Source organism: Copadichromis virginalis, linkage group LG8 (genome assembly GCF_057382275.1).
Source record: "Copadichromis virginalis isolate Kocher_CV1m ecotype Utaka linkage group LG8, C_Virginalis_male_GT1.1, whole genome shotgun sequence".
In the NCBI taxonomy this organism is placed as follows: Eukaryota; Metazoa; Chordata; class Actinopteri; order Cichliformes; family Cichlidae; genus Copadichromis; species Copadichromis virginalis.
The window spans coordinates 25,345,100-25,366,100 of record NC_140625.1 but is presented as its reverse complement, the minus strand read 5'-3'; the positions used below and the strand labels follow the sequence as shown (position 1 = coordinate 25,366,100).

The window sequence follows — 21,001 nt, the reverse complement described above, 5'->3', positions numbered from 1 at the left end:
TAGGTTAGAATCACAGAGGCAGCACACAGGCACAAAGCTTATCAAATGAATTTCCTCTCAGACTAACAGCAGGACTTCCCTATTTTCATTTACAACCCCTGGAAAGCATTCCCACACTAAAAGTCTTGAAGCTCCTTCAGTGCACATTCAAAATTGTCACTTGGGGCCATTTCTAATTCATGATTTATTTATATGCTGCACAAATTACTCTGTTGTCTCGTACAGTATTCTCATTTATGTCACAAATCAGTATCTTTGACCTCAGAAAGCCAGTGGATGTTGCACAAATGCATAACATAAGCTGTAACTTAGGAGAACAAACAACCTTCTGGGATTAAAAAAGAGAAAACTTTTAGGTTGGCTCTGAAAGTAAAATTGATCGCTGTATGTTTATTAGCAGGTGTTTGAGTGCATAACCTGATTTCAATACACAAGGAACAAATTCTATAAAAGATCTGTTTACTTGATACAAAATCACTAAACAACCCCCCCCCCCCCCCCCCCCCTCAATCATCCAGACGGCTGGATAAATATAAAAACAGTGAAGATTTATGCAACCTGACAATTTATCTAATGCTGTCTTCATGTAAATATGCACTTCTTCAGAGTAGCATTAAAAATATTGATTGCTTAAGTAATGCTTCTGTAAATATTCAAGATGATTTTTATTCTGTTTACAGTGTCGTCACTAGCTTGTATGAAACTACAATTTAAGTTTATTTTTGAGGCAGATACTATGAATTAGCCTAACTATGAATAGGAAAACATACAAAAACTTTTAAATTTCAGATGTAATAAATTACCATAGGAACAATTCTTTACAATAGCTGACATGGTGGTTTTGGGCCTTGTTTGTACTATTATGTTGTTTTTATGTTTTTCTTCTGTCTTTATTGCTCCAGGTAGAATGATAAATATTGTATAGTATATAGCCGTGGGACTTACCTTCACTGCAGTATGCATTGTACTTTTTATGTTGGTATGAGGTTTTTTAAAATTAAAAGATTTCCTTTAATTTTGGGGTGACAAAACTGAAAAAAAATTATTTTCCCCCAATGCTGAATCAACTATCTAACATGCTTTTTTCCTTTTTTGATCAGTTCCTGATGGAGTCTCATACATCATCATTGTATCGTCAATATTGTTTCTTATATCTTCACTGTTTCCACTTAATGGAGGACAAGATAGCTTGAATGTAAAAAAACAAAACTCAAAAAAGATGAAGCAGAAAGAGGCAGAGTAAATGAAAGGTCAGATTGGGCCACACTGTAGTTGCAGAAGCTGCAACGTGTCCACAGTTAAAGCAGACTGCTTTGTGGACTTGCCAGATTTTTTTTCGCGCTCTCTCTTTCCCTCCTTCTCCATCTCTAACATCATGGGATGTCCTATGTTTTTGGGGAATGGGAGCTTTTGAAACAGAAACATGGATGTTTTCAAACTGTGTCAATCTTTCTTATTGGTTGTTGCTAATGCCAACAAAACACCAAATCTGTAAGCAATGTTATTGGTGATTGAGGAAGAGTTAAGATAATTAGGGGAAACATAATGGGTTATAATATGTTAATATTTTGTGAAGGCATCAAACTTGCAGTTACTTATACTTGTAACTGGATTTAATAAATCTATGTAAAATACTTTATTTGAATATGAACACATATGTTCTGTACACACAGAACACTGGTGTAATCTGCAATGTCCTGCAGATGCTTGATACTCGAAAGTGTTTAGGCCCCAAGAATAAAGAAATGGACCATAAGACCATAAAATGAATTCTTTTCAGCTTAAGTTTGAATAAATTTACTTGAATTGAATACATTTACATATACATACACAAAATGTTTCTCTACAAACATGTAAGGAGTCCCAAAATATCCTGTTTAATCTTGTTACTCTTCGTGCGTAAATTACGCAAACTTCTCTTCGGCTGAATTCCTCAAACATTGCGTTGAACCCTTTACATATATAAAATAAATAAATAAAATAAAACTCCCGTCATGAAATAAAACTGTGAAAAAGAACTCAACTTCCTGCACATCTGAAAGCAAACAGCTGCTCAGCATATCGATGAACACGGGAAAGACAAAACGCCTCAACACGAGTGTCAATTAAGAAAAAACACGGAGCGTTAAGAAGATAAAACACGTCTGCGCGGTGGAGAGCCTGCGTGTAAATGATGCCTTTCCTCATCATCCACGTTTGAGCTGAAACGTGAACTTGTTTGACATGTTCTAAGACGGCCCATCTCTCTGATGAAGGAGGGCCTCTGACTTGAACATGTACAAGTTATCTGCTGCGCACAGGACCTCCCCAAAAGTTTAGGCATATAAAAGCCAAGTTAACTCATTTGTTTAGGCAGTAGGGAGTTTCTGCTAGGGTCTGGATTGGAGTTACACACAGACCGGACCCTACCGTGTATGAGTGGTGTCTGAGGAGATAGAGGATTCCCCTTTTCCGCAAAGAATCTACATGTCTAATATTTAGACATGTTCAGCTTTGTGGATATTCGGTTAGCGCTTTTGCTCAGCGCAACAGTGCTTTTGGCGAGAGGTCAAGGCGAGGATGATAGTAAGTATCACTTTCAAACATTGATTTGAGTTGTTTTTGGAGCGTTGGCACCCTCAGGATGTGGATAGCCAGCAAAGGATGCTGAGCAGTTTGCTGGTGCTGATCGTCCTCTGCGGGATACCCGACTCCAGTGGGCAGACATGGTGAAAGTTGTTACACAGTGAGGCGCTTTGGTGGTTTCTTTGGAGACTTGGAAGCGAGTAGGAATTTATAGACTGGATTTTTTCCATTATTGACTGCTCCTTTCACTGGCATGCAGATACATGCTCAGTGTGCGTCCTCCTGCTGGAGTGCAAACCTGAAGGGAGCAGCTGCATTGTGTCTGATGCGCAGTGACAGGACAATGGTTCCATGAGATCTGAAGCAAATTTAGATAGGCGAATGAGTCTGATAAAACAAATCGTTTATATCTGTTTTGTCTGGAAAGCAGTCTTCTCTAGTTTTATAAGTTTGCGTTCTAGCTGATAAGCATGCGTCAAAGCCTGTAAGACTTGATCTTTAATCAACAGTTCACCAAAAACGCATCAAGAGAGAGCAGACAGAATTAATTTTGGTAATCAAGTGTGAGAAATTACTGTTTCAGTTGAAAAGGCAAAACTTCATGTCTAATGTCTAAGAAGCACACCGAATTAAACGTTTTTTCAGGCTGTGTAAAACTGGACACGGTTACCTGAAAAAAAGCGAGAATGGAAAAATCGCTTAAGTCTGACGTCGACCGTTAAAAACGCCAGTCTAGACGTCAATTAATCACCAAAGCAGCCTGGGCGCGGAAGGTGGTTTTTTTGCAGGGTAACAGCGCCGCTTTGTGGCAAATACTGGAACTGTGCATTCATCCTCCCATTTCTCTGGCCCAACCTCATATCCACTGCCTGACATCTGCGTAGGCCCCACGAAAGTTTCCGTTCAGCGTTATAATCAAATGTTTCAGGAGGGAACATCTACATAGGACAGTTGGACAAGACCATTACTACCCCTTATCTCTCTGCAGCCAGAATTTCTATATTTGACAGGCTCAAATTATATGTAGTTCCTGTAGATGTGCCTGGATGTTAGACTTTATTACATGCTCCTTTCCTGATCACACATCAGTCACCAAACACACAGTTTTCTAAGGTCAATAACAGCCCACAGTTTTTATATAAAATATGCCAGCTTTGTGTTTGTGTTATTTAGAGTCTGGTCTACGTGGTACTAGCTCCCTTGATCTCTTATATGAATTTGATACAGTCTTTAAGCAAAAGCCCATCCACCATAATGTACACCTGTGCAGGTGTAGCAATTCCAAACTATCCAATCTAAACACAAATTAGTTGTACTAACTTCTAGAACTTATGTTCTCATCACATTATCGCCTAACTCATCGTGATTTTCTTGTCTCAGGAACATTTGGCAGCTGCACATTAGATGGACAGTTGTACAACGACAAGGATGTATGGAAACCAGAACCCTGCCAGATCTGCGTCTGCGACAGCGGAACTGTCATGTGCGACGAGGTGATCTGTGAGGACACATCCGACTGCGCCGATCCCATTATTCCAGACGGAGAGTGCTGCCCTATCTGCCCTGATGGTACTGCTCACCAATTCCGAGCTTTATTTAGCTTTTTGGCACCACCCACTTTCCCTTTTGCTCCATCTTTGACCAGCCATGGCTTTCTGCCCTCAAAAGGACTCAATGCCCTTGGCCTTCCTGCCTGCCTATCTGCCTGCTTGTTTAAGGATTTTTCATTCAGAACCGAATCATTTTGGATTACGTTTTGATCCCTAAATTTTTAAATGTGAATTCTTTTAACAATGGATTATCCCTGCTCTTTGGCAAAGTTTGGCAATGATTATATAATTTCCCATTCAGTCCACATATGCAGTGAAAGTAGAGGGTTCTGCTGAACTTATACCTACTTTCCTATTTTTTCCACTGCAAAACTTACTTAGCAGTAACGTTTTAGATTGGGTTGGAGTTGATAATTATGAGAAATCCAGCATTTCATGGATGATTCAGCCTTCACTCACAAGTAACTACAGACAACTTATTGCTTACAGTTACCCATCACTTTCGCCTTTTCCATTATCTTTAAATATGAATAAATGTGTCTCCTATGAACATTAAAGAGGTGCTGACATTTTTTTTCTGTTTGTTTCCAGGTCAAGATTATCCTGAGGTACCTTTCCCTTTTGATGATGATTATTTTTATTAGTCTTATTATTATTATATCTAATTATGTTGTATATGAATTAGCATAACTCCAGTTTTCTGTCTGTCCATAGCCAACTTCCGAAGGACCCATTGGCCCCAAGGGAGACCCGGTAGGTGCTGCATTATTTAAATTATTAAAAACATTCATACTATTGAAGACATCTTCTGTTTGTCTGTCAGTACAAGTGACAGATAAGTTTTTTACATATATATATATATATATATATATATATATATATATATATATATATATATATATATATATATATATATATATATATGGCCATTTGTCTGTTTAAAACTGACAAAGGGTCTGTTTATCTCTTTCAGAAATATGGTTTTCTTCTGAAATGTGTTGAAACAAAGATGGTTGTTTTTTGCTGTTCTCATGAGACATAATAATATTTTATTCAGCTTTAGTTCCAAATCTTTTGAATCACCATAATTGGTGCATAACAGGTGGCTGGTTGTGTTTGTTTTTAGAAGGAGGATGTTTTGTTTCCTATATTCTTGTCTAGCTAAAAATGTCAAAATAGACACAATCACTATGCATCAGCTAAGTGAGCCCTCACAAACTGATTTGATGAACTGATTTTCTGATGAAGCTGCTTGTTACTGATGACCTTTGATAATTAGGTCAGAAGGTCAAAAGGTCATTGCAAACTTCACAAGTGATTAAAGACAAATTGGAGGAGGAGGAGAAACATTAGGGCCAACTTTGAAGCTTTTTTAAGTACTTAAAACTACATCTGCATCACTTCTTTATATTGTAAGATCCTTTATATTTGCTATTAAGCTTTGTGAAATTAAGAAAAATAATTGAAATAACTAGCCCTGAATATTGCTAATTAATCTTTTTCCCCCAGGGTCCTCCTGGTTATCCTGGCGGTAATGGAATCCCTGGCGATCCTGGCCCACCTGGCCCCCCTGGCCCCCCTGGCCCCCCTGGCCTTGGCGGAGTAAGTATCATCGCATCAGAACATCCAAGACAGGGACTGAGTTTTGTTGATGACAAATGAGACCCATCTCATTTTCCATGTTACTTCTGCTATCTGGCATGGATTGTCTTCAGTTCTATACTGAACGCCAATTTAATAATCAAGGTGCTGAAGATTTCACTTCAAAGCTGGGACAGTTCCTCCATGTGTATTTCAGCACTGAGAGTACTGACAGCTCCCTTCTCCTCACATTAATGTCTCAAAGTGAAGAGTGCTCGAAGTTTATCTAGTGACCTGAACTGATACATAAAAGGATTCTTACTATTTTAAAATCTCCATGTTTGAATAGATCACATTGATTTCCATACAGAACATCCTATTCCTACCTTAGAAAACGAGTCTTTACACTATAGGGTGTGTGTTAGCAAGTGACTATGTAACATACAACAGTGACCTAACAGTAGGGGGGAAGATGGTGTGCTGTGCAAAGTTTTTCATGCTCTTCTATTGTCTTCCACTACAGTAACTGTACCTTGAGGTGTTTGGTGATTAACTCTTTGTGTGCTCCTCCCACAGAACTTCTCTCCTCAATATTCTGACCCCTCAAAATCTAGTGGCCCACCTGTTCCTGGCCCAATAGTAAGTAGGTTTTATCTCTCTCAAAATACCCTCATTTGATAATTATGTATAGGTGCAAGTATTTATTGGCTTCTTCTCTGCCTTCGTCAATAGGGTCCTATGGGTCCCCGTGGTCCTCCTGGATCTTCCGGCCCCCCTGTAAGTATTTCTCTATTAAATAAACGGTAGTCCAAGTATTCCATGCATTTGTAAAACCATGCAATTACAATAGGCCAGAGATTTCTTCCCTACATGTTTTCTTGCTTTAGATGTAAAACAGGAAAATGAATACTTTAAAGAAGCTATTACACTGAAATGTTTCTCTCGTTGTCCCTCAGGGTCCTCAGGGTTTCACTGGACCTCCTGGAGAGCCTGGTGAGCCCGGAGCTTCTGTGAGTATACATGACGTTCTACTAAACCTCTACCTTCCCTTGTTTTGTCTGTGCCTTTTTCCAGTTCGAGCTAGTGTAAAAGTTGGTTGTGAACCCCAGAAAGTCTTTAGACAGAATACTTCCTGTATTCATTCTACTTCCTGTTTTAATCACTGACCTACTGACACAAATCACTTTTTTCATGCCAACCAATTCCCTGTGCTGTACCTAGAGCAGCACAGAGCATATTCAGACACTTGCTTAAAATAGTCAGCAGTGTGTTTTGCTAATCCAGTAATTTATTGGTGTTTTTAGGGTCCAATGGGTTCTCGTGGTCCTGCTGGTCCCCCTGGAAAGAACGGAGATGATGTAAGTGATCTATTGAGAATTTTATTTCATGTCTATGCTTGTTTGCTGGGACACTTCATACAGAAATGTCATGCCTAGCTAACTGGGACACATAACTAATATTGGTTCACTTAAAATAGTGAATATGCTATTCTTTTAAATGTGTTGAGGTCTGTAATTGCTTTTGTTGATTGTTTGTTTGCACGAGCTTACTTCATATTCCTCATCGCGTCTCTGTGTGTTTACAACAGGGTGAGGCTGGCAAACCTGGACGCCCCGGTGAGCGCGGAGCTGCTGGACCTCAGGTGAGTGGTTCCCACTAGGGCAAAGGTCAGGAGATGGTAGGCCAAAAATGAAACCTAAACTGAGAAAAGCTGTTATTCAGCATGTATGTAGGGGCAAACAAGTTGTTGTGAAATATATTCATTCCCACATATTTATCCATTATGTTTAGTTTTCCAGGCCTCATTGTGCTACCTTCCAAATGCAGTCGAAGTTATTCACATCGTTCTTCTTTTTCTCATCTAGGGTGCTCGTGGATTCCCTGGCACCCCTGGACTTCCAGGCATCAAGGGACACAGAGTGAGTCTGAATAGTAATAAAAAGAAAAAAAAATCACTTTTAAACAGTTATGAGTGGTGATTGAGTTTAAAATGCTCGCTAATTTTCTTTGTAGGGCTTCAGCGGTCTAGATGGAGCCAAGGGAGACTCTGGACCTGCTGGCCCTAAGGTAAGATTTCACAATGATTGCATTTCATTGTGAAATGATATTAATCTGCATCTTTATAAAACCACAATTTAAAGCTGATCTCTTGTCTTTTTCCTGTATTTGTTTACAGGGAGAGCCTGGCGCTTCTGGTGAGAATGGTATCCCCGGTGCCATGGTATGTTTTTGCTCCCATTAATCAAGTTGTTGACATATGAATCATTTTAAGGATTAAACACTGTTTTGTAATAACAGTTCAGATTAGATGCAGCACTGCCATTTTTTCCAACGCATATCTTCAAAAACTAGGCCAAACCTTCTTGTGACCTTGGTTTGTTTTTGTCTTTTCTAGGGTGCTCGTGGTCTTCCCGGAGAGAGAGGCCGCCCTGGAGCTCCCGGCCCTGCTGTAAGCACTTTTCCTCTCCTTAGTCACTTATTAAAAGACCCATAATTACTACTGAAAAACAACACAAAAGCTGGGAGATTGTTGTGTTCTTCTCTCATGTTTCGTGTCTTACTATTGGTTGGATCTGAAAATATTTGATGTAATCTCTTCTCTCCTCTGCAGGGTGCTCGTGGTAATGATGGCAACACCGGTCCTGCTGGTCCTCCTGTAAGTACTGAATTTTGCATTGTTCATTTCAAATTCATTCGAGACTATAATTTAGATCTGTCCACAAAATGCTTTAGTAAGAGATTCATACCATAAACGAAGGGATTCTTCCTCAGCTTTCCAATCAATTTATTACAATGTTTGTGGCTCAGCATTGTGTCTTAATATGCTCTATATTAAATTTCAGGGACCTACTGGATCTGCTGGCCCCTCTGGATTCCCTGGCGGTGCTGGTGCTAAGGTAAGTCACCCAAAAGAGTTCAAGAGTACATATGATATCATAATAGCTTTCCTGATTGACCTTTATATTTATAACCATTAGATAATGTTGACAGTAAAGCTCTCTCAAGTCTAATCTCAAAATTTAGGTAGCCAAGGAAAGCTTTGGAGAACCATGACAATATTTTAGCTTATTATCCCCTTAATCCCTCACTAGGTGTCTCATCAACTCCCCAAGTATTAGTAGCTTATTAGTAGAACATTACGGGGACTCTGTGTGATTATGCCTTGTTTGGACTTAAAATGAGCAAACTTCCTGGTAAGAATTGTGTAGAAGCTACATACATCTAACTCAAGAAACACAGAATTTCCCAAAATGAGAAATTTGTGTCCAATGTCATGCATCTCTCCTCTCCCATGAGAAAGGTCTCGGCTTAACCCACTTCAATCTTTTCTTACACATCTGGTCTGTAAAGCTCTTTGAATGCCTAAAGCTTCTTGGCACTGGTCAGATTTCACCCTCAGGCCATTTGAATTACAATATACTCCAAGGTTAGCATGGATTGTAGCCTATTACCCAAGCAGTAAAATTGCTAATAGCGTATTTAGCCTAATACTGTATACTTCAGGTGAACAGTCTAACCACCAGATGGCATCAGTAGGCTTCTAATGGCACGTTAATCTCTGGTGCCTCTCCTTCCTGATGCCATTACCGAAGGAGCTATTTTAAATATCCTGTAACTTTCACCTACTATGATGTCACAAATTCCTGATTTATTTTAGGAATAAAGAGGAGGAGAATAAAAAAAACAGTCATGATGACAGAACAATCATGCAGTTTGAAGTTTCTTTCTAGATAAATCACTTTAGGATTATTGTGGGGACAGTTATGTCTCTAAAAACACACATTATTTGTGCTCAAATTCCTTCATAAATAATATTGTTAGGTGCATGTGTTACGCTCAAAATACATTTTATTTTCCACTTGTATAGCTAAGAGCAATACACCATAGCTTTGATAGAAAATTGCCTGTCTTTTGAGTGATATTTAGTGTGTATATAATATTTAATCTTTAAATTATGTTTCTGATGTTCAGTGTGGTCTCCTTCTCCTTTATCAGAGCACAGACATAATATTGGCGGTGCAGATTTATGAAATATTTTTGTCTTTGTGCACAGGGAGAGACTGGTGCTCCAGGAGGCCGTGGATCTGAGGGACCCCAGGGAGCACGTGGTGAGCCTGGTAACCCCGGACCTGCTGGACCCGCTGGACCTGCTGTGAGTAGATGCTCAACTTACACATACCATCATGTCTATCTCAGATGTTATAATAAAAAAATACTGAACAATTTCAACATTTTATATTATTCCTCTTTTAACAGGGTGCTCCTGGATCTGATGGTTCCGCTGGCTCTAAGGGTGCTCCTGTAAGTATCATTTACAATGATTACATTTATTCCATTTCAGTCCTGCACATGAAGTGTGCTTACACCCCACATTTTCCATCTGTAGGGTGCTGCTGGTATTGCTGGTGCTCCTGGCTTCCCCGGTAGTCGTGGTCCTGCTGGAGCTCAGGGAGCTGTTGGTTCTCCTGGCCCTAAGGGTAACAATGTGCGTTGGCAATTGATTTAGTGTTTTTTAATGTTTTTGTCATTATTTTATAGATCCTAGATTACCTGATAGCTAAATAAAATGTGTATGCTTCTGCCAACAGGGTGACCCTGGTCCCTCTGGTCCTAAGGGAGAGCCTGGTGCCAAGGGAGAGCCTGTAAGTTTCAAAATACAATGATCCTGAACAGTTTCCACTGCATCTTGCCAAGATAATAAATTCATGCTTGGTTTAATGAAATTTCCTTTCTTTTGCAGGGACCCGCTGGAGTTCAGGGACTTGCTGGCCCCTCTGGTGAGGAGGGAAAGAGAGGAGCTCGTGGAGAGCCTGGTGGTGCTGGACCCCGTGGACCCCCTGGAGAGCGTGTATGTTTGTCCCTCTTTATCTTCGACCATGTGAAATTGTGTGCCTTATGGAAAACAGCATTAAAATAGCCAACACTCTCACCATCACTCATTATGTTTTAATTGAAAATGTCCATGTTGAAACCCTTTGATTTCTTTTTCTACAAAGTGTTCTGAAATTGCAGTGTGCTAAATTCCCACGGGGATTCATCTTAGTAGTTGGAGCCCAGCACCTACTTCCCTTTTAATGACTTGGTCGGTGTCTCTGTTCTTCCATTAGGGTGCCCCTGGTGCTCGTGGTTTCCCTGGTGCTGATGGAGGTGCTGGTGGCAAGGTGAGTTAGTCAACTAAAATCACTTAGCCACCTTACTCCAACTTATTCAAACCTATCAGAATAGCTAAACAAACCATTACTGATCATTTAAGTCATAAATTGTATCCAGTATCACAGCTTCTAGATCTTTTATTAACTTATATTACAGGGTGCCCCAGGTGAGCGTGGTTCCCCTGGCCCAATGGGAGCTCAGGGAGTCACTGGTGAGTCTGGAAGCCCTGGTGCTCCTGGTGCCCCTGGACTGAAGGTTAGCACGACGATGTACTTCTTCAAATGCAACATTTCTGTGATGTTTTGGTCATGAATTTTACACATTAACTGTTCTCCTCAGGGTATGACTGGTAGCCCTGGAAGCCCTGGACCTGATGGCAAAGCTGGACCTGCTGTAAGTATTGAGCATCAAATAAACATATGTTATATGTTACATCACTCTTAGAACTTCATTTTTTGTTTTGTTTTTTTTATATCTAGGGTTCTCCTGGACAAGATGGTCGCTCTGGACCTCCTGGCCCCGGTGGATCCAGAGGACAGCCTGGAGTTATGGGATTCCCCGGACCCAAGGGAGCTTCTGTGAGTTTACAGAGCTTTTCTGCTCATTGTCTTTCCAGATGTCATGGATGTGATTTTTCTTTTTAGCCCATAGAAATTAGTTTAAATAGAAATAATAGAGCAGAATTTCCCCATGTGGCAGATATAAATATGCACTTATTTCTTTTTACTAGGGTGATGGTGGTAAACCTGGTGAGAGAGGTGCAACTGGACCTGCTGGCGCTGTTGTAAGTAATTATACTTTTCCCACTTAAACAGTCACTTAAAACAAGTTCCACCATTAAAGACTGTATATATTAATATAATAGTGGAAACAGAGTGTAACAGTCGAGCATTTGGCTGTTTTTAATCACAGGGTGCTCCAGGCAAAGACGGTGATGTTGGTGCTCCTGGACCTTCTGGCCCCGGTGTATGTATCTTATCTGCATTATTAAACAGAAATTATGTTTGCATAGCATTTGAGTAGTTTGATGTATCAGAGGACAGAAGCCATAGTTGTATCTTTTATGTGGCTGACATGGATGCTTATGGTGAATCAGAGTTTGCATTGTATCATTTTGTTCTCGTCTTTTTGTTTAGGGACCTGCTGGAGAGAAAGGAGAGCAGGGACCCGCTGGACCTCCTGGATTCCAGGTGGGCTTTAGACATTATTCCAACAGCCACAGCACTCTCATGTCTATTGTTGTGTTATAACGTCAGTTGATAACCCTAAAACATTTTACCTTTCATCCCTGTGCAGGGACTTCCTGGACCCCAAGGTTCTACTGGTGAGACTGGCAAGCCTGGTGAGCAGGTATGTAGTCAGTTACAAAGGACACACTAGAACCAGCTTTCCCCCCTTCTGTCTTCATGTTGACACAGTAAGTCAGACGTCATAACCCTCTCCCTTCTCCTTCTTTTATTCAGGGTGCTCCTGGTGAGGCAGGACCTTCTGGCCCATTTGGACCAAGAGTGAGTATCCCCTCTGTTGCAGAAGCAAAACATTTTCAGCTCCTGTGGTAGACATCAACTTACTGGCAAAACATTTTGTGGCTGATGAGTTCCTTCTTTCCTTCAGGGTGACAGAGGATTCCCTGGTGAGCGTGGTGGAATTGGAATTGCTGGCCCAACCGGACCCCGTGGTGCTCCTGGACCCGCTGGTAACGATGGACCTAAGGTAGGTCAGAAAAACGTCTAAACGATGAAGAAACTTTACTGATTTGGCATTTGAGATTCCTTTTTTTTTCTTGCTGTGTGTCAAATCCAGTCCATTTTTTGAAATGGCACAGAAATAAAATTGAAAAATCTACCTGATGTCAAGTTGTAAACCACCAAAAACTAAACACATATTTACTCAGGTATGTTTCTACTCCCAGCTTTTCTCAGAAAACAAGGAGAGCAAACTATTCAGTATTTCTGCCCTTTGTTTTTAAGTTCTTCTTTTATAGTATAAACCAGCCTGCCTGGACATTTAAACGACACATTCATTAAAAATCAGATGTTCAGAGTGGATATGGCACCAAGAATAATCATATTTATATAAAGACTTAAAAGTAGCAAGCAAGTTATTTATGTTGCAAAGGAACTGTAAGGTTTTCAGTTCAGAAATGTTTGTCACAGTCCTATTTATTTGCATTTTAAAGATAGAGGACACATTTTTCAACCCAGACCTCACCTGGATCGCATATAAAAATGATCTAGTGTTTGTAGCTGCTGTGCAACACTATTAAACCATCACAAAACTCATATGTTAAAAACACACTCCTGTATATCGTAGATTAGTTTGCAGGTCTGTTTTTATCACTACATATTTGATTGGTAGATCCTTATGCAGGGTTCCTGTTGCATCCCCAATCTTCTCCTGGGATTAAACTAGGGATCTTTTGCCTGTTAGGTAAAGGTGTAACCCGCCACACTATAAAGCCAATAGATTTTACCTCCTCTGTACTTGTAAAAAGGTAATTTTAGCATTTTGTATGTATATTCTTTCATTTCAAGAATAAACAATAATATATTTAGAGCATATAGAGCAAGCTTTCTGCTTCAACATGTTGTCATTAGTCTATGGCTTCACATGCTTAAGGTTTAAAGAAACTGCTAAACATAAATGTGTACAAGCAAAACAGTAGCAGTAAAGGTGTTTTTTTCATCCACAGGTGACTTTGTGGACAATTTATATTTGCTTTTATGACAGAAACAACCTGAGCTTCAGATTCAACAGAAAGCAATATCAGAGATCCAGAAAAACACATTAACACCCATCACCTGGTGGTAATCAGCCTGTAATGTCACGCCTGTAAAGATAATTCTTCACTTTAGTTTTGCAGGTTTGAGTGCAAAACTAATTAACCCATGAGTTAGAGAAACTAGAAAATGCTGCAAAACAACAAATGTCTCAAGACTAAAATCACTGGGCATTGGTGCAAATAACTAAAATAAGATTTAGGACCAGCAAAATTCTCCTTTTCTTAAACTCATTGTGCTTATCATAACAGAAACAAATCTACCAACATGGTTCATTTGTTGAGCTCCAGTGACCTGTATTAGCTGGATAACAATGTGAGTCTTCCTGTTTTTGTGTGTACCCAGGGAGAGCCTGGTGCTGCCGGTGCCCCCGGTGGTTTGGGATCCCCCGGTATGCAGGGAATGCCTGGTGAACGTGGAGCCGCTGGTCTCCCCGGTGCCAGAGGAGAGAATGTGAGTATCACACCAATCCCATTTGTATAAAGAAAAAGGCGTGCACAGTTCGATTTTCTCATCATTAAATTTTTTTAAGCTCAGTGAAGATAAAATATCTTATGTATTATACCTGTTATATCATGTGAAATCTTATATCATGTTTTCCCAATATTTAATAAAGATTTAATTACTCTAGAAATGTTGTAATGATTCAAATAACTGTAGCTGTGTAATTTTTATATCAACACAAGTAACTTTTTGTAACCTTTCTCTTTTTAGGGTGAGGCTGGTGGCAAGGGAGCTGATGGTGCCCCTGGCAAAGATGGCCCACGTGGTCTGACCGGTCCTATTGGAGTCCCCGGACCTCCCGGTGCTCAGGGTGAGAAGGTGAGATTGGACAAAAAATTGGTTTTGGCCTTCAAATATTAGCTGTTCGAGTTTAATAATTTTACAGGACCTTTTCTTCATTCAATTTTCATGTCTGGAGTGAAATTTGTTAGTAGTCTTACAACATTTTTACCCACACTTACAGTATGCATAAGTCAATGTCATAATTATATGAAACATGATGAATAGCATGCCACATTAATGCAATATTAAAAGATAATAAGACCAACCATGAGTTAAATAGAAATTCAGTGCTTTACTTAATTTTGGCTTTAATGTGGATTATCTGCAAGTGTCATTGATCATAAAATACGTGATTGGGATTAGCAACCAATGTGCCTACTGACCTCCTTTTTTCTCCTTCACCTCTGGTTTTAGGGTGAGCCTGGTGCTGTTGGAGTTGCTGGACCTAGTGGTCCTCGTGGTTCCCCTGTAAGTTCTTTTCTAAACTCAAAATCAGATTAAAACCTGGGGAAAAACAATCAAAATATTTATAACTCTGATATGCACATTATTATGACTGAATGACCTTTCTTTATTACTTCAACAGGGTGACCGTGGTGAGCACGGACCTCCTGGAGCTGCCGGATTTGCTGGACCTCCTGTAAGCCCCTTTTTTTTCACTAATTTAGATGCTTAAAAAAAAAGTCACATTTGTTGACTTTGGATAACATTTGAGACGCAAAAAAAGCCATGCATTGATGCATTTCTTCTTTTCATCTCCAACCTCAGGGTGCTGATGGTCAGCCTGGTGCTAAGGGCGAGAGTGGTGACAGTGGACCCAAGGGAGATGCTGGTCCTCCTGGACCTACCGGACCTGCTGGAGCTGCTGGTCCTCAGGTAGATTGACCTTCATTGTGATTTGTAGTATACATCTGGTGAATATATAGTAAATGGAATAGAATAAATGGAATAAAATGTTCTGGGGGGTTTTGCACCGTAGATTCATTATTGTGTTCATAAGAAATTGCATATACTGTTTACATAAACATTCATATTTTTCCTATTTTAATTAGCATTGTTGGTATTAGATGCCTCACTTGCAAATATTTCCGTCAACAGGGACCTGCTGGAGCTCCTGGACCCAAAGGTGCTCGTGGTAGTGTTGGTTCCCCTGTAAGTATTCATTCATATTTTTCTTTTGACACTCTGACTTACAAACTCAATGAGATTATTTGTAGTTACAGTTGCTTATGTGTTTTAAAGCTTCATTGATCACGTATTTGGTTTGGTTGTGTGTCTTGCTAGGGTGCTACTGGTTTCCCTGGACCTGCTGGAAGAGTTGGACCCCCTGGCCCTGCTGTGAGTTTCTGATCATTTTTAGTGCGATCTATCTATGTTATATTGGAACAGCGATCAGTGATTTTTATGTTACCATAACATTGTATGTTGTTTCCAGGGAGCTGCTGGAGCCCCTGGACCCGGAGGACCTACTGGCAAAGATGGAGCAAGGGGAGCTCGTGGTGAGACTGGCCCTGCTGGCCGCCCTGGTGAGGCTGGTGCTGCTGGACCCCCAGGACCTAGTGGCGAGAAAGGATCTGCTGGTTCTGATGGAGCCCCTGTAAGTCACTGTTACCCTTTTGGTCCATAATAGATATTCTATGTGTTTTTTGAAAGTCTAAAACATAACTAACCATTATTTCCTTATGTGCAGGGTGCCCCTGGTATCCCTGGACCCCAAGGTATTGCTGGACAGCGTGGTATTGTAGGTCTCCCTGGACAGCGTGGAGAGCGTGGTTTCGGTGGTCTGCCTGGACCATCTGTGAGTTTGTGTCTGAAATCCTTTATGTCTACTTATATAGGGGGTTCTGTGTAGGGGACAATACAGTGAGCTCAACCAGAAGATGAAAAAAAAAACTTAGACTACTTGGTTCATTTTCTTGAGTCTGTTAATTACATCACTTAAAACATGACAGATCAAAGTAACAGCATGCATTTGTTGTGATAAACACACATTATATATAATACACTTATCCAATTAAATTATTAGGTCAAATATATTTTGGAGTCTATATTGTCATGCTCTGCCCTTTTGACCTGTAACCTTCAGCATTTGTTTGGACACAACTTTTTGTAATGCATTGTCGAATACTGAGGCTAAAGGAATAATAACTAGTACTGCAAAGAGCAAACTCACTATGAAATATATAATTAGTAGCAAAGAAATTTGGACACATACAATGTTAAATAAACCATCCTTGTGTAAGGACATGGCAATATTACAATATTCCTTGGGAAATATTCCACAGTTTTCCTTTTGTCCATCTGACATCACACAGACTAAAGGTGAAAGACCAGCTAATATCTGATTTGATCACATTGGACATTTGGGTTCTCATATGCGTCTCTCTCTCTGGGTGGTGCTTAGAAAGGTTCAGCTCTGCAAAGAGCATCCACAGGAATCTAGAGGACTGACTTCTTATGCACTTTCTTTAGGGTGAGCCTGGAAAGCAGGGACCATCTGGACCTGTCGGTGAGCGCGGACCCCCTGGACCTGCTGGACCCCCTGGACTGTCTGGTCCAACTGGAGAGGCTGGCCGTGAGGTAAGAAGTCCCTTTTTTCTGTACTTTAACCATTAATTGGGCTAATCGGGCTACTCAGGTAGTACAATTAAAAATGCACTCACAATTCCCACAAATTCAGTTTCGCTGGCGAACATCTTTACTGCTTTACTTCCACAGGGATCTCCTGGTCATGATGGTGCACCTGGTCGTGATGGTCCTTCTGGCCCTAAGGTAACCCTATTTAACTTGGCTAATTTGATAATATTGACATGCATGAAACTATCTTCTCACTGGAAATGTGCACTCATAGGGAGACCGTGGTGAGACTGGCTTGGGTGGTCCCCCTGGACCTCCTGGTGCTCCTGGAGCTCCTGGAGGAGTTGGCCCCTCTGGCAAAACTGGTGACCGTGGAGAGAGTGTAAGTCCACTTTGTAGCTACCTTGAGCACATTTAAACAAAATGAACACACTTGTGATTTTTTCTGAATTCATATGTTCATATCTTTCTTTCCTTTAGGGTCCCTCTGGTCCTGCTGGTCCCTCTGGCCCTGCTGGTGCTCGTGGTCCTTCTGTACGTTTTTCATTGTATAATATGTATTATTAATATGAAACGTAAATTTTACATATTCAAGAAGACTGATTACTGTCTAATGATGAGATGGCATCTGGATCTTCTTTTTCTTTTATTCAGGGTCCAGCTGGTGCTAAGGGAGACAGAGGAGAGGCTGGTGAAGCTGGAGAGAGAGGCCACAAGGGACACAGAGGATTCACTGGTGCATCTGGTCTGCCCGGACCTTCTGTGAGTAACAGTTACCACATTAGCACTTTGGAAGAAATAAAAACTTTGTGCTGATAGCTGCATTTATCCTGTTACCCACAGCTGGATTTGCATTTAAGATTCAGGTGGATATTTACTGGAGTTTATTAAGGTCTTATAAACAGTTGCTAGTTACATCCATCATCAAGTTTTATAAAATACAACATTAATCAGTCTCACTTTTTAAAATTGACTTATGGACTTATTAAACTTGATTTTATCACATTTTCTATATTCTACTATATTTTGTTATACCATAGTTCATGTTAGCATCCTCATCTGTCTCTAGGGACCCCCTGGAGAGAGAGGCCCTGCTGGTGCTTCTGGACCCGCTGGACCTAGAGTAAGTACTACTGTTAACAGACACAAAACTTTCTTTATTTAAAGTTTTCCTTCAAATTTGTCAATCAGTTCAAGGCAAAAGGTGATCATTTGGTTTTCCTCCACAGGGACCTTCTGGATCAAACGGTGCCTCTGGTAAGGATGGTGTGAACGGTTTGCCTGGACCCATTGGACCTCCTGGACCTCGTGGTCGCAATGGAGAGATGGGACCTGCTGTAAGTTGAGCAATTATCATTACTTTATCCATATTCTTACACCTTCAGACAAGTTAAGCAACCCCTGGTGTCTCAAAACAGGGACCTCCTGGACCTCCCGGACCTGCTGGACCTCCTGGACCTCCCGGCAGTGGAATTGAGTTCATCAGCCAGCCTGTTCAGGAGAAGGCCCCTGATCCCCTGCGTGGTGGCCACTACCGCGCTGATGATCCTAATGTCATGCGCGATCGTGACATGGAGGTTGACACCACCCTTAAGACCCTGACACAGAAGGTTGAGAAGATCCGCAGCCCAGACGGTACCCAGAAGAGCCCAGCCCGCATGTGCCGTGATCTGAGGATGTGCCACCCTGAGTGGAAGAGCGGTGAGCGCAGATCAATTCTCTGACACAGCCTTTAGATAAAGTATAACACGAGGGTGAGCTCAGCGTGAGACTTTCTTTTTTTGATGTCCCTGTATTACAGGCATGTACTGGATTGATCCCAACCAGGGCTCTCCTCTGGATGCCGTCAAGGTCCACTGCAACATGGAGACTGGTGAGACTTGTGTCTACCCCAGCGAGTCCACCATCCCCATGAAGAACTGGTACCTCAGCAAGAACATCAGAGAGAAGAAGCACGTCTGGTTCAGCGAGTCCATGACCGGTGGATTCCAGGTGAGAAAACAGAGCAAATGAACAAACCTGGACAGTATTCATGCTTTACTATTAGGCCTGTGACACTATGCGTGCTTCTATTCTCTCCGTCACGCAGTTCCAGTATGGCAGCGATGGAGCTGATCTCGAGGATGTCAACATCCAGATGACTTTCATGCGCCTGATGTCTAACCAGGCCTCTCAGAACGTTACATACCACTGCAAGAACAGCATCGCCTACATGGATTCTGCCACCGGCAACCTGAAGAAGGCTCTGCTTCTCCAGGGATCCAACGACGTCGAGATCAGAGCGGAGGGCAACAGCCGCTTCACATACAGTGTCAGCGAGGATGGCTGCACGGTGAGTTTGCTCTCTCTTTGCCCCAGGGCTAAACTTACACAGGATCCAAGTATAAGAAAAGAGAAACTAATCTCTTACAATGTCTCCTTTCTGTTTCTCTCTACAGTCACACACTGGCACATGGGGCAAGACAGTCATTGACTACAAGACATCAAAAACATCCCGCCTGCCCATCATTGACATTGCTCCTATGGATGTTGGTGCACCTGATCAGGAATTTGGCGTCCAAGTTGGCCCTGTTTGCTTCTTGTAAAAATGAAAGAAATATGGACATGACATTGTTGTTTTTTTTTCTAGCAGTCATCTCTAAATCCTCTTTCTATGCATTCATTTGGCTGCCATTGGTCCACATGCTTAAAACCACTCTACTGAAGACAGTGTTTGTGTCTTTCCAATCATGAGAAGTTTTTTTTGGGACTGCTACTTCAAACGAAACCAACTACGAGGACACTTTAAAAAGAATCTTTTGTTTTCACTGGCAACAAGAAAATAATATATGCTTGTGTAAAATTTCCCCCCGGAGATTAAGACAAACAAAAAAAACAACAACCCAGATCTGCACATGCAATGAAACACAGGTGACTTTTGCCATTTTCTACCACTGCAGAAGGACATTGAAAACAACAAATGATATGTACCATTTTTCTGGTGTTAAATAAATTGTAAAAAGTGTGAAGTGTCTTCTTGTTCTAAATTAATGAGAAAAACACCTGAACGCTGAGCAGACAAAGCAAACACCAGCAAAAGAGCAAGACTAAAAAGCTCACTTCATTGCAAAATCTAGATGGCTACCTCATAACAAGACATCACCCCCACTTTTTGCTATGTCACACACCACAAGTCTATTGGGGGAAACACTAAAACCATTCAAAGGTGCTATTACCGATTCAATGAGGTCCAGCTAGTGGTGTTTGATGGTGAAACTCACACTGTCGTACTGGAATCATTGCCACTTAATGCCTGCAGAACCTTTGGTGCTACTAAATTGACTCCTTGTCTTGTTGTCTATGCAGTGCAATTGTTTTCTTCTTAAGTGTTGGTTTGATAACAGAGGTCCTCTGAAAAAGTGATCACTGCAATTGTATTGCATGCAAATATGTCTGGTTCAATATCATTTTCCCTGCCCATGTGTTCAGTGTTGATCTTTCTGTCTGTTTGCCCCTGTGGAAAACTCCTCTTTACTAAAAAAACAAAAACCAAACAGCACACATCTCCCACCCTGTTGTTTATGTTGTTTGTTGATGTCTTTCTTGCGAAGGGTTTCTTAAAAAAGAATTTGAAGCAGACCCACTTTCATGGTTTAAAAGAGAGATTCTGTACTTATTTTGTACATGTATAATAAATCAAGATGTTTTTAATTATTTTGGGTGCTGAAATAAAGCATGTGAAGTGGTCTACTCAGTGGCAGAGTTTTCACTGTCCTGTTTTGCAACTGTTGTGAAACTGAGGTTTTAGAGAAGATAGCTCACGCTGAAGCTGTTTTTTGGGATTTTTTTAGAGAGCTAGGTCTCTGGCCGAGAGATACAGAAGCAATTTTGTCCATGTGTTTAGAAATCAACTGTTCCACAACAGTTGCACTGACTACTTTTTGTTAAGCAGCAGTGAAAACAAGGCCAATATACCAAACTCTAGCTTTTTTTTGTGCCTAAAAAAGTTATTGGCTCCTTAGCTAAATT

At 40.9% G+C, this 21,001-nt stretch overlaps 1 protein-coding gene across 1 annotated transcript; it reads left to right on the top strand.

The window, feature by feature from the left end:
* The first annotated feature begins 2,359 nt into the window (after positions 1–2,359).
* Positions 2,360–20,726, top strand: col1a1b (collagen, type I, alpha 1b). The gene is made up of 51 exons (XM_085466760.1): positions 2,360–2,565; positions 3,946–4,134; positions 4,707–4,723; positions 4,830–4,868; positions 5,625–5,717; positions 6,273–6,335; positions 6,429–6,473; positions 6,653–6,706; positions 7,001–7,054; positions 7,285–7,338; positions 7,562–7,615; positions 7,710–7,763; positions 7,873–7,917; positions 8,092–8,145; positions 8,308–8,352; positions 8,540–8,593; positions 9,751–9,849; positions 9,954–9,998; positions 10,084–10,182; positions 10,286–10,339; positions 10,438–10,545; positions 10,805–10,858; positions 11,007–11,105; positions 11,190–11,243; positions 11,330–11,428; positions 11,581–11,634; positions 11,763–11,816; positions 11,987–12,040; positions 12,147–12,200; positions 12,314–12,358; positions 12,465–12,563; positions 13,976–14,083; positions 14,345–14,452; positions 14,831–14,884; positions 15,003–15,056; positions 15,185–15,292; positions 15,515–15,568; positions 15,701–15,754; positions 15,852–16,013; positions 16,107–16,214; positions 16,889–16,996; positions 17,135–17,188; positions 17,268–17,375; positions 17,474–17,527; positions 17,648–17,755; positions 18,063–18,116; positions 18,223–18,330; positions 18,412–18,694; positions 18,795–18,985; positions 19,083–19,325; positions 19,432–20,726. The coding sequence occupies exons 1-51, from the start codon at positions 2,484–2,486 to the stop codon at positions 19,576–19,578; spliced, it is 4,335 nt and encodes a 1,444-aa protein (XP_085322886.1). The 5' UTR covers positions 2,360–2,483; the 3' UTR covers positions 19,579–20,726.
* Positions 20,727–21,001: the final 275 nt, after the last annotated feature.

What these genes read in the sequence shown, in the direction of transcription:
- col1a1b (XM_085466760.1), top strand. Translation starts at nt 2,484, where the DNA reads ATGTTCAGCTTTGTGGATATTCGGTTAGCGCTTTTGCTCAGCGCAACA. An exon ending in CTGGAAAGAACGGAGATGAT is followed by an intron (nt 7,055 to 7,284) that starts GTAAGTGATCTA and finishes TGTTTACAACAG; the next exon opens with GGTGAGGCTGGCAAACCTGG. An exon ending in CCGGTGCCAGAGGAGAGAAT is followed by an intron (nt 14,084 to 14,344) that starts GTGAGTATCACA and finishes TTCTCTTTTTAG; the next exon opens with GGTGAGGCTGGTGGCAAGGG.